Genomic DNA, 13,884 nt, shown 5'->3' with positions numbered 1-13,884 from the left:
CATGTTGGGAGATCCTCTGCTCTCTTCAAAGCTGTCAGTGTCTTTTACATCTGCAGAGGTTTCTGCTGCTTTTTGTTTAGCTTTGTCCCATCCCCAGAGGTGGAGTCTACAGAGACAGGCAGGCCTCCTTGAGCTGCTGTGAGCTCCACCCAGTTCGAGCTTCCCTGTGGCTTTGTTTACTGAAGCCTCAGCAATGGCAGGCAACCCTCCCCCAGCCTAGCTGCTGCCTTGCAGTTAGATCTCAGACTGCCATGCTAGCAGTGAGAGAGGCTCCATAGGTATGGGACCCTGCCAGCCAGGTGTGGGATATAATCTCCTGGTGTGCCGTTTACTAAGAGCCTTGGTAAAGCACAGTATTAGGGTGGGAGTTACCCGATTTTCCAGGTATTGTGTGTCTCAGATTCCCTTGGCTAGGAAAAGGGATTCCCTCCCCCCTTGCACTTCCCAGGTGAGGCGATGCCTCGCCCTGCTTCAGCTCTTGCTGATTGCGCTGCACCAACTGACCAGCACCGATTGTCCGGTACTCCCCAGTGAGATGAACCCTGTACCTCAGTTGAAAATGCAGAAATAACCCATCTTCTGTGTCGCTTGCACTGGGAGCTGGAGGCTGGAGCTGTTTCTATTTGGCCATTTTGCTCCAGGACCCCTGTTTGGTAATTTTTAATATTTTCTATCTGTTTGTTGAAATTCTCAGTTTGTTCTTGCATTGTTCTCCTGTCATTAATGAGCATATTTATGACCATTATTTTGAATTCTCTCTGTGGGTAAATCACATAGCTCCACTTCACTTGGGTCAGTTTCAGATGTATCTTTTCTTTTATTTAGGATATATTCACCTTTACTTTTTTTTTTTTTTTTTGACCCTCTGTGTTGGTATCTGTACATGAGATAAAACAACTACCTCTCCAAGTCTTGTCAAATTGGCTTCTTGTAGAAGTACCTCACCAGTCCATCTAGCTAGATATATTAAGTTACCTCTCAAATCTATGTGTTTGTCCAGACTGCTATTTCTGTTTTTGGTGGCCCCTGGAGCTTAGGATGTGTCATATCCTGTCAGTACTCTGAGACAAGTAAGTTAGAATCCAGACTCCCTAGATGTAGCTGGAAAGGTTGGGGTGTTGAATTTGAATATATGTTCCAGTTTTTTCTCTCTTCACTGTGACTGGGCATGGGTATTTATCTCCCACTCTTTCTGCAGTAAGCCAGGGAGAGGATCTGTGGCAAATGCTTGAACTTGTATTCAGGCTGCACTCTCTGATTCTGGGGAGATCGCTGCTGAGAGTGGGCCCATTGTATATTGACCATTTTCTTTTCTGTGGTCTAGGACCACTCATAAATGCAAAGCCCCATTGGCTCCTAGAGCTGGATCATTAAGGAGACAGTCACTTGAGTGGGATATAGAAGTTGTGGCACTTGGTGCATGACCAAACTCCTTCCAAGAAGAATGAGTAGACCTGGATTTATTACTAGGTGAGCTAGAAGAAAGGCATATGAAGTTTCAAGCTTTGACTCTGGTTGTTGCTGAGGGCTGTTGTTTTTTTTTTCCCTGTTAACTCCCCAATGCAAGTTCATTAGAAGTCAGGCCATTAAGTGACCACTGTCACTGTGTACGATAAGCCCCTTCTGAAGAGAAAATGGAAGCTGTATGTTCTCACCCTTTTCTGCATTGCTCCAAGGGGATGTAGCCCCTGAAAGTATTTGCATGCTCACTTAAAAACACTTCTTTATTCTGTGATCTATGGAATCTTGAATATGCCTGGTCTCTTTTTTTTCCATAGCTAAGAGGTTTAGAATGGAGTCCTTTGGGTGGTAGCTATAAAAACTGGGGCACTTAATGAAAGGCATAAACCCCTTCCAGGAAGAAACAAAGACCTGCATGTTTAGAACCTCTTCTCTGCATTGCTTCTAGGGAATGAAGCCCCCGTAAGTGCTTACACATATATATAAAATGCCAGTTTTTTCTTTGGTCTAGGTAGACTCACATGTACTTAGTACCCTCTGTTCCCAGAGGTAAGATGTTTAGGATGCAGTACCTTGGATAGAAGCTATAAAAGTGGGACACTCAATGTATGGACAAGCTCCTTCCAGGAAAAATTAATAGAACTGGAGTTATCACAGTGGTGAACTTGGAGAGAAGGCTCCAGAAGAGCCAGTGTTCTTCTCAGTCTGGTGATGGGTTAATATTTATCTGCCTCCTTAACTCCCTGATGCAAGTTAGTTGGAAGCCAAGCTGCCAAGTAGCCACTGGAAAAGTATGCTATAAACTCCTTCTTGAGAGAAACAGGGCTGCATTTCAGCCCCATTTTCTGCACTGCTCCTGTGGGACCAAGGCTCTGGAAATGCTTGCATACTTTTATAAAACACTGCCCTTTTCCTGTGGTCCACAGAGACATGTAAGCCAGTCCGCTCTGCTCCCAGAGCTGGAAGGTTTAGGATGCAGTCCCTTGGGTGAAAGCTGTAAAAGTTGGGGTGCTCAGTGTATGAACAAATTCCTTCCAGGATAGATTAATAGACCTGGAGTTATTGCTGGTGTGAACTGGGGGAAAAACTCAAGAAATGCTGATCTGCTTCTCAGACTGCCAGTGAGCTATTTGTTCCTTTAACTCCCTGAGGCAAGTTAGTTACAAGTCAGGCTGCCAAGTAAACACTGGGAGAATATGTCCCTTCTAGGGAGACAAAGGGCTACATTTTTTAAGCCTCTTTTCTGCACCTCTCCTAGGGCATGAAGCCATTGGACGTGCTTGCCTGCTTGAGTAACATCGATGCTTTTTCACTGTGGTCTAGTGAGACTCTTATGTTTAATCCCTTCTGCTCCCAAAATTGGTGAATTTAGTGTCAAACCAAGGAAAATCTTAGAGTTAGGATGTTATATGTGGGTCCAAATCCTCCTCTCCACAGGGAGAAGCTGGATGTTGGGGATTCCGTTCAAGATTTTATGGCTCAGTGCCTGGGGAGAGTCTGTGTCTGAGTGTGCTTCAGCTTTTCCTACTTGTTTGATGTGGGTGTTCTCTCAGTTGCCTGGTGGGTAGGAGTCTCTCAACTGGTATCTAACTTTCTCTCAGTGGGAATTGATCTGTGAATAGATGATTTTTTTTTTTTTTTGGTGGATTCGTGGGTAGAGGGAGAGGCAGGAGCTTCCTATTCTGCCATATTGCTGATGTCACCTTGATATTTTTTTTAATGAGTGGGATATATCATTTTGCTTGGGTTTCTTAAACTCAGGAAGTTTTTTGCAAAGATGGACTGGCTCAACCAGTTTTATATTGTGAACTGATGAAATGTTACTGGAGCAAAAAAATCAACCAAAAACCTATTTGCTTGAAATGGCTTATGTAAAAGATTTCATAGCTGCTATTTTTCGTACATATGTTGAATATTTTGAAAAATATTTCCAAAGATCACATGTTAGATGATGCACTTCCAGTTGGAAATAAAGCTTGTGGCAAGGCAAAGGAAAATGACAAGAACTGTCAGTTAATGCATGAAATTATATTTTCAGGGCATGAAATATAGTGTGCATAGATCAAAACCCTGCCCCCTCAAAAACAGAGTTTTCTGAAGACTTATATACAAACCTAATTGTCTTGTTTGAAAAGATACATAATCAGTTTGATTGTCTGAGGCATCAGCCATGTCTCTGAACAACCCATCTGATATTGCCTTCTTCAGACTGTCACATTCCATCAGAGGACTGAGTTTATTTTCTCTCCCATCAGCCTTGCCTCAGCCTTTATCCTGAGCAGATGCTCATTCTTAACACACTTATCTAGCACTCCTGTCAGTTTCAGTCACAGCAGAATTCATTTTTGTCATTTAGTGCTGTTGAATCTATTATCCAGTCTAAGCCCCCCTCCCCAGATTCCAGGTTCTTATTTGAATATGGAAATTAGACACTGGTGAACACTATTGTTTTGAGCATCTGGTGAGTTTTGGATTGCTTGATTAGGTTGCTGATTCAAATGCATCCAGAAGAAAGAGAAAAATTTCTACATCTGACTCCTTTATTTCCTCCAAAGCCAGTCCTGTTGGCTTTTTGTGTACCTGTTACTTATTTTCAGGCATTTTAAAATAGTATAATTATGTTTGATTATTCAGGCCTTGACTGTTTAGCCTGTGGATACTTCATATCCTAATTCTCCTCATCTTTCCTCTCACTGTCTTCTTTGGGTCACAAACGTCCTCTCATCATAATATTTTCCAGTCTTTAAGCTTCTTAGAGACAGGCACTACAACTTACTCATTTTTTTTCTGTTGTGGGATAAAAAGTGGCCCCTAAAAGGATATGTCCACATCTTAATCCCTGGAACTTGAGAATGTTAATTTACTTGAAAAAAGGGCCTGTGCAGATATAATTAAGTATCCTGAGATGAACTCATCCTATAGTATCTACCTAGATTGGCCCTGAATCAAATGACTAGTGTCCTTGTAAGACACACGGGGGACAAAACTGACACAGAGGAGAAGATGATGTGATGATGGAGGCAGAGATTGGAGTGATGTGGCCACAAACCAAGGAAGCCAGCAACCACCAGAAACTAGAAGAGGCATGGAACGAATTCTCCACTAGAGCCTCTCAGAGAGTGTGACCCTGCTGATGCTGACACTTTCCTTTCAGACTTTCAGCCTCCGTAACTGTGCAAGAATAAATTTCTCTTGTTTTAAGACACCCAGTTTGTGCTAATTCCTTATACTACCCATAGGAAACTAAAGCACTCCCTAGCCATGGCCCCTGGCATAGGATCTGACACATAGATTCTCAGCAAATTTTCCTACATTCATAAATGATTTGTGAGTAAAAGGTTGATAAAAATAGGACACGATTTAGTAAGAATAAGCCAGTTTTAGCTTATCCATGTTTTCCCTGTTCACTCCCTTACTTAGGTTAGTAAAATATTCTAGTAACAAGCCAATGTGCCTGAGCATGGCTACTGAAAAACTGGAAAATAAGATATCCTGCATTTTATTGCCTCATTCAGCAGTGAATGGTGAGAGTGATTTTCTAATGGAATGAGGAGATACTCTGCCAATTTCATAGTAATTAAGGTTGTTTTGGGAAATGAGAGCCATCAAATCTTCCCTGGCAGCCACAGTCTCTATATTCTGAACATAGCAACTCTCTTGTTGTCTCATATCTCTATCTGGGCAATTCTCGGCTGCCCCACAGATATGGCTTTAGAAGATCAAAATGTGTATTGTTGCTGAAATGGTCTAATATATATGGTGTTTCTACCAGTCAATTTCTGATCATTGTGGACCATAGAGAAGTCTGACCCTGCTCACAACTCTTCAGCAGGGTAACAACTTGAGTTTGAAGTATGTATAGATGTGAACAAAAGCACAGTCAGACAGTTTCTTCTAAAATTAAATGTGGAAATGACTTGAAGTCATTCAAATTACCTTGAGTTATTCAAAAAGAACAAACCATTATCCACCATGCTGGAAAACCTTGAAGGTTTTATTCTCAGTATCTTTACATTAATACAGATGCTTTTTATTTTGTGCTGAGAAAATCAATGTTACACATAATGTAACTTTAATATACAACATAGAAACTCATCCTAAATTAGTTACAACAAGGACCTACAAAAAACTTCATAGGAAAAAAAGTTACGTAATATTGCCACCGTATTTTTTTTTTTTTTTTTTTTTTTTTAGTAGACTGACCCTGTCAGACCCTGTCACCAATGCTCAGCTCTGTAAACAATGGTTATTTCCATGTTCTGGGGGAATTGTTAATAATAGGGGCACTAGAATCAGCCTAGAAAGTTCTAGCACATCACTATATACAGTCCTCAAAAATAATTTATCGTACTGTTTCTAAAAAAAGGTACTAGGGTTGTTCTCTTGCTCTGTTTCCATATTCTGGAGCTGCACATGAGCACTTTTGTCTAACAGTCTAAAAACACAAGAACTGAACTGCAATTCACAATCACAGAGATGAGGTGGTGGAGTCGAGGACTTCCCGCCCATTGCACACCGTTGGCACATACATGCTTGCAGAGGCTGGAAAACAAAGTGGGACAGAAAAGTTAGTCAAGTGGGACACAAAAGTTGTAGCATGAAGGATACAACGGACTTTGGGGACTCGGGGGAAAGGGTGGGAAAGAGGTGAGGGATAGAAGACTACGAATTGGGGTTCAGTGTATACTACCCAGGTGATGGGTGCACCAAAATATCACAGATCACCACTAAAGAACTTATTCATGTAACCAAATACCATCGATTCCCCAAAAACCCATGGAAATAAAAAATGTGAAAAAATAAAATTAAATTAAAAACTCATTTTAATTTAGCTTTGGAAAATGCTAAATTGTTAAAATGCTCTTGTAGGTCAATTTCTAAATATGTTCTGCTCAAAATTAGTTTGCAACCTGGAACATACCTCTTGGCGGAGAATTTATAAATATAATCATTGTTGAAGGAAGTCACTTGCAGGTTGAAAATTAGCTTTGGTAATCTATAAACTGGTTAAAATACAATGTGCAAAATCAAAAGCTCACTGTAATTTTTATAGGTTACTAAATTATTTACCGTTTTCAGTACCTTAATTAGTTTTGTTCTGTCTATACAGGGATGAGCCTTATATAGTCCGTGAGTCATCTATGAACTCCACTGCCTTAGAGAATGGTTTGATATATTTTCATTGTTCAAGTGGATAACTTCGGTAAAAACACTAGTAAGGGCTGGGTTGCTAAGAGCTTCAATTTCATAACAGGTCTCAGAAAAGATATTCCAAATGGATGGTGCCCTTGTTAATGACAAGTAGTGACAACAGTGTTATGGTATGGCCCTGATGATGCTTTCCTTTCACACTTGTAGCCTCTATAACTGTGAGAGAATAAATTTGTATTGTTTTAAGACACACAGTTTGTGCTAATTCCTTATGCCAGTCATAGGAAACTACAGTACTTCCTAGCCATATTATATAGTATGGATTTATATTCATTCTTTTTATGGCACTCAGTTTTCCTAGATATAATTCTTAGCTATTAACTTGTTTTTGGTAAAGTTTTATTTCATGAGAAGTCTAGGTACAGATAAGTTATATATATTTCACCCTTAATGCTTTTTCTTTGCAGTGAATGTGAACAAAATCAAGGAGCCCCATTCTCCATGAAATGAAACCATGTAGCCAAGAGAATAGGTTGAAGAGATGGTGTTCCATTACATTTAAGATCTCTGTCATACAACCCCTTGGCCTGTCTATTTGTATTTACTCTGACCAGTAGGAGCTGATCCTCTGGGGTACTTGATCACAGCTCAGATCAAAGTGACCAGCCATCTGTCCCATTCTTTAAGAACATATCTCAAAGTTAACATGCAGATAAACTGGCTTCATGTTTGAATGTCCATGCTTGATAGTGGATATATAATTGACCCATACATTTTCATTTTACCTAGGCAAAATCCCTATTAATTTCCTTAAACAGGAGCAACTATTTATGAAATATGAGATTATATGGCATTCAGTGGGGGAGCATTCACTATACTTGGGGCACCGAAGTCTATCAGCAGGTCCACCACTAGGGAATCTATAGCCCCTCAATTTTATGTTGATTACTTGGCTAGGTATGTAAGAAAATCTATGAAGTCAAGTTTGTATGGCTACCTCAAGTTACACTGGAGTCATGCGACATGCTAACTCTTTTGGAGATATTTTTTCATCTTATTAGGATCAGGTTCAATTTTCTTTACAATATGAGCCCATTAAAAGCTCTACAATGAAGAAATTGTTAACACAGTATGTGCCAGATAAATACTTGATGGAAAGCGATCATAATCATAACTCCAAATGTGAGCGCTTTATTGTTTATAAATACTTTAATTGGAAAAATTATTTCCATATATTGTATCTAATTCCAGCTTCATCAAATGTAGGTAAGGTAAGAGAAAGGGCAAGGCAAAGTGAGATTCAAAATAGGTTACTGGAAACCTAGGAGAGCACTCTAGGTCATTCAATATGTGCTTTTTCTGCAGCCTTTGGTATCCAACTGCCTAATTGACATCTTCATGTGGATGTTTAAAAGCCACTTCAAAATCAGTGGCCAAAGCTGAACTCTTGATTCTCTAACCTGTCTCCATTTAGCTTTCCTTTCCTCAGTGAATGGTTTTGCCATCTGGCCAATTGCCCAAACCAAAAATCTAAAATGTATGTTTCATTCCTTTTTGTTTCAACCCTGCCCCATGTCAAACCTATCATCAGTTTCAATCAACTCTAGATTTATGTCTAACTAGATCTCTTTGCATCTACCACCCTGGGCAACCCACCATGATGTTTCTCCTGATCACTGCAAGAGCTGCACCACTGGCCTGTCTGTTTCCACTTTTGCTTTTTTGCAGTATATTCTCTATACAGCAGTGAGAGTATTTTAAAATATAAGTCACCTATATATGCACTTCCAATGGCTTCCCTGTGTGCTCTAACTCTTTACTCTGGCTTATAAATCCCATCATAATTTGGACCATGTCTCTCTTTTGGGGTTCACCTCATTCCAAATTTTCTTTCCTTCTTTTTGCTTTTGTTCTCAAACACAGCAAGTCTGTTTCTCAACTTTCTGCCCTTACAGTAGCCTTTGCCTCTCTAGGAATGCTCTTCCCTCTGATCTACTCATGTCTGGCTCCTCCTTGTCATCCACATCTGAAATGTTACCTCAGAAAGGTAGTCGTCAGCCCACTTAATTTAAAATAATAGCCAAGCAGTTACTGTCACATCACCCAGTTTTGAAACTCAGCCCAGCCCAGTTGTTGTTGCCTGAGTTTTTTCTTGCTTATTATTATTTTTGGTGTATCATCCTATACCCTTAACTAGAAAATATGCAGGGGTTTTACTTATCTGTTTCATTATTCTATCCCTAGTGCTGGTCATGGAATAGACTGTCTATAAATATTTCCTGAATGATCATATAAATGTTTGCATTTCAAAGATTCAGGAAACCAATGGAAGTTTCAAGAAGGAAATAATCTTTTAAACTAAAGAAATGACCGGCAAACGTGAAGCCTATGGGCAGTCTTATTTTGAGACAGGTGGGCTTGTGCTTCTCAAGCCACATTGTGACAATGACTGTCAACTACCCTTGCCAAGAGAACTGACTCAGGTTGTGAGCTCCCCATTCAGGCATGCTGCCTTTGACATTTTAACTAATCTCTTTATCTTTTCCAGGATCAAGTTGTATTATTTCTGTGCAGGATAAAAATGCAATTTTAGCGATTGAAGAGGAATAATGTGTCACAGGGATAAGTCTAGAACTAAGGCCTGGGATTCAAATACCCCCTCTTAAGTTTGTATCTGAAACCTACTCTGATGTTCCCTGTTCTCTTATGGAACTTGATGTAATGCTATTCTTTGGAGTGTACTCGTATAGTCGGCTTGCCTATTGCATTCTAATTTCTTGAAAATTAGGTAGCTCTTGCCTAGGTAAGAAGGACAGAGTCTGCAAAAGATAGCTGCATGGAAAATCCTCAAGTTCTAATATAAAATAGTCATCTACTATGACCCCATGGACATCATTATGGAAGTTAACAGCACAACTTTGTTTCATCTACCCGCTTCATAGGACATTCAAAGGAGCAACCTACGTCAGAATGTCTAAACTCTTTAAGAGGAAGATAATACAAATTCAAAGTCTTACAAGAAATAGCAACAGCAAAAACCCACAAGACTCTTTCTGCAACTCCTTTTTCCCCTAAATACTTTTTAATCTGTCGAAGGGAACTCTAACTTGTATTTTTCTGCTTCTCTTTTATTATTTCATCGGTAGCTTCTGCTGGTGCATTTTATTATGAAAAAAATTCTCATTTTTGCACATGCTGTTGAATATAGTAAGGAAAATTATTGTTTTGTGAGCTTACTATCTCAATTACTTTGCTTTTCATAAATATTTTACATATGCTTCCCATATTAGCCCATCTGTTATTCACCAAGGTAGTAAAATAGGTAGAAGGGCAATGTACTATCATTTGTGTGTGTATGTTTGTGAGGAGCTTTTTCTATTATTCTGATGAAATACTCATGGGATTTTTAATGGCGTAAGTTTAGCCCATTTTCTTAAGTATGGTTAAGCAGATTCTATAATCATCCTTTCTACCAGACATAAGAGGCATGTAGCCTTATTTCTGGCTTTCCTGAGACTTGGGGTAAGTAGCAACTATTGGATACTCTAGGATAAGGTGTGCTTTTGCCATTCAAAGTGAAAATTTAAGGCAAATGGAAAAGGACCTTATAAATTCCACTATTGATCACAAAAGGGTAATTCACTGCTATCAAAAGGCATATTTTGCTTTACAAACTGGTGAAACATTGAAGATCAGTGTAACCAAGTGGCAGCTTTGTCTTGCTCTGTGAAATCCACTTCTCTTCCACCAGTAATGCATGGGCTAGCCAGACTTTGGAGAAAATTATTGTATTTTTTCAGGTAATTAGACCCTCAATCAATGCTAAATATATTTATTTAATAGATTTTTATGGATGCCAAGTCTGTTAGTCAATTTCGTGGCTGAGACTGGTTGCTGAGAATCAGTATTACTTTAGCAGTGCTACTTTGCATCAGTCTCAGAAAAAAAAAAATAAACATTTCAACAGAACAGACATTCCAGTTTGCTTCATCTGTTCCATTTCCTTGCTTCTGATGACCCCAAATAATTTTTTCCCAGGAAGTCTGTTTGTTTAGATATTTTACTATTATGGTCGTGAAATCCAGTTTCCACCAACTGTTTGTTTTCTTGTGTCCTGCTTTGTCATTGAATCTGTTTTCTTACTCATCATCTTAATTTTACTTGTGCTAGGGTCGGTTGGTTCCATTTCAGGAGAACTGTATCTGGTAATTGATTAATAGATGTTATCTGGGCAGATGAAGACACGACTACTACCCATTGGCTTGGTATTCTGGTTGTGTCAGAGATTTCACAGTGGAAGGCAAATAATTCATTATTAAGAAATATAGACTGGGTCTAGTGCAGTGGGTTGGGCCTGTAATCTCTGCACCTTGGGAGGCCAAAGTAGGAGGATCATTTGAGGCCAGTCAGGAGTTTGAGACCAGCCTGGGCAATGTAGCAAGACCCCATCTCTAAAAAAATTTAGGTGGGCAGGATGGCATGTGCCTCAGGTGCTGAGGTGGGAAGATCACTTGAGCTGAGGAGTTTGAGGCTTCAGTGAGCTAGGATCATGTCACTGCACTGCAGCCTGGGTGACAGAATGAGATCCTGTCTGTCAAAAAGGGTCTCTTAAAAAAAAAAAAAAAAAAAAAAAAAAAAGGCCGGGCGTGGTGGTTCATGCCTGTAATCCCAGCACTTCAGGAGGCCAAGGCGGGCAGATCACGAGGTCAGGAGATGGAGACCATCCTGGCTAACACGTGAAACCCCATCTCTACTGAAAATACAAAAAATTAGCCAGGCGTGGTGGTGGCCAACTGTAGTCCCAGCTATTTGGGAGGATGAGGCAGGAGAATGGTGTGAACCTGGGAGGCGGAGCTTGCAGTGAGCTGAGATTGCGCCACTGCACTCTAGCCTGGGCAACAGAGCAAGACTCTGTTTCAAAAAAAAAAGAAAAAAGAAAAAAAATATAGACTGAATTCTCAGTGACTGCTTCCTCTTTATGACCCAAGTAATGGTTTTAAATTGTTAACAGTAGATTTAAGATCATCATATTCATTATGCTTTGGGATAAAAATCTGCAAATCCAAGATGTAGTTTCCAAATGGGGAGGTAGAGCTGTATGAAAGCATGACTTCTTCATTCAATGATTCTTTTCTTGTGAGACAAGATTTATGGAAAAAGAAGATATGTCATGACGCTTTTTAATGACCCATTACCTTACCAACAAAAATAGCACTTGGTCTTAGTCCATTTTCTGTTTCTGTGACAGAATATCACTTACTAGATAATTTATAAAGAATAAACATTTATTTAGCTCATGGTTCTGAAGGCTGGAAAGTCCAAGGGCATGGCACCGGGCATCTGGTGAGTGCCTTCCTGCTGTCTCAGGACATGGTGAGAGGCATCACATGGTGAGACAGAGTAAGTATCTAGTTCAGGTCTCTCTTTGTCTCCTGTTAAAGCCATCAGTCCCATCATGGGGGCCCCACCCTGATCACCTCATTTAATCCTAATTACCTTCCAAAGACACCACCTCCAATCAGGATACGAATTTGGAGATTAAGTTTCCAACACATGAAATTTGGAGGAAACATTCAAACCATCAGTCTTCAACTAAATACTTCCCTCCATTTTTGCCACATCATGTTACTTTAAAATATGTTCTTGGCCAGGCATGGTGACTCATGCATGCAATCCCAGCACTTTGGGAGGATGAGGCGGGTGGATCACGAGGTCAGGAGATCGAGACCATCCTGGCTAACATGGTGAAACCCCATCTCTACTAAAAGTACAAAAAATTAGCCGGGCGTGGTGGTGGGCGCCTGTAGTCTCAGGTACTTGGAGGCTGAGGCAGGAGAATGGTGTGAACCCAGGAGGCAGATCTTGTAGTGAGCCGAGATTTTGCCACTGCACTCCAGCCTGGGGGACAGAGTGAGACTCCATCTCAAAAAATTAAAAAATAAAATAAAATAAAAATTTACTCTTCTCCTTCCCTCAAAAAGTACAAAGAGGGATGCCCAATAAATAATTGGTAAATGAAAAGGCTCATTTTTCTGTGCTTTTCTATCAATTCTGCATTCTTTTCACTATCTTAGTTGCCCAACATCACTAGTTTCTCTTCTTTTCTATCAAAATATGTTTCAAACAAGGATCAGAAACTTATTCACCCTGAGGCTCAGATAACTAATATGAGTTGCATGTGCTGCTATGCCTAGGGACAAAAGTCTAAACCAAAAGTGTTAAACTCTAATAAAATTAGTTTTAGTCTCCTTTCTAGTGGAACTAATACTGTTAGTGTCACCATTAAATTATGTACAGTATCAGAACACTTTATTAGCTTCTACTGCTGTCTCTCACTCTGGTCTAAACCACCACAATTTGGACTGTGCCTCCTAAATGATCTCTTTGACTGCTCCCTTTTATATTTTGCCCGCACAGCCAAAATTTATGCTTTTAAAGTCCGGTCATACCACAACTCTGATGAAACCCTTCTAGTGCTTTCTCATTTCTTTCAATCAAAGAGCAAATATCCTTATAATGACCTACATGATCTACTTCCTCTCTGTTCTCCTCGCCTCTTATTTTCACCTTTATTCACCTTCCACTAGCCACATTCAAACCTAACTTGCTTGGCCAGGCTTCTACGTAGTGTCATTATGGGACTCCATGAACATTACGGGACTACATGAACAAGTCTGTACCCAGGCTGATAGAACGAGATGCCATCAGGTATAGAGCTGAAAAGTAAGCTTTTAACTTAAAACAAACAAACAAACAACAACAAAAAAAAACCATTGAATTTGCAGATGCTAACATTCTCATTGTCAGAATAGTCTATGAACTGAATTTTGTAACTGAGCTGAGGCAGCAAATCCAGGGAGGCCAGAGGAGCCACACAGCAGCTTTTGAGAGTTTCATCTATAACTCCAGTTACCAAATTCCTAAAGTATCTAGTAGATAGGGCCCTAGTTTTCTCATCTAGAAATGTGGTTATTAGAATAAATGTTCCAAAGTGGCCCTCCCAGCTCTGACACTTGTGGTCACTGTTATTAAAGAAGGTGGGCTATATTTACTTGGGGAAAACCTGGCAACATATTAGAGATAAAGAGAAAATGATTTAAGGGATGGAAAAAAGCAGTTGTGAGACAAACGCAATGACAGTGTTAAATAGAAGAAAGAGGAACTAAACATCCATTCCCTAATACATGTAGAGTTACCTATTGTAGCTGGAGACTCTCTTCTTCCATTGACAATGACAAAGGGAGTAAAAGGGAATGGAATGAGATTCTCAGG

The 13,884-nt window shown here is 39.8% G+C and overlaps 1 protein-coding gene across 3 annotated transcripts in view; it reads right to left on the bottom strand.

The window, feature by feature from the left end:
• Positions 1 to 5,437: 5,437 nt before the first annotated feature.
• LOC105475430 (glutamate metabotropic receptor 3) overlaps positions 5,438 to 13,884 on the bottom strand; it is a 223,519-nt gene continuing 215,072 nt past the window's right edge. For all 3 annotated transcript variants that reach the window (XM_011730639.2, XM_071094761.1, XM_011730638.2), the window contains one exon: positions 5,438 to 6,003. In XM_011730639.2, coding sequence (XP_011728941.1) covers positions 5,930 to 6,003 — 74 coding nt within the window. In that variant the 3' untranslated portion in view covers positions 5,438 to 5,929. The remainder of the gene's footprint in view (positions 6,004 to 13,884) is intronic.

Source organism: Macaca nemestrina, chromosome 4, assembly GCF_043159975.1.
Source record: "Macaca nemestrina isolate mMacNem1 chromosome 4, mMacNem.hap1, whole genome shotgun sequence".
Lineage (NCBI taxonomy): Eukaryota > Metazoa > Chordata > Mammalia > Primates > Cercopithecidae > Macaca > Macaca nemestrina.
Note: the sequence above shows the minus strand (reverse complement) of the source record. Positions and strands in the feature narration are given on the sequence as shown.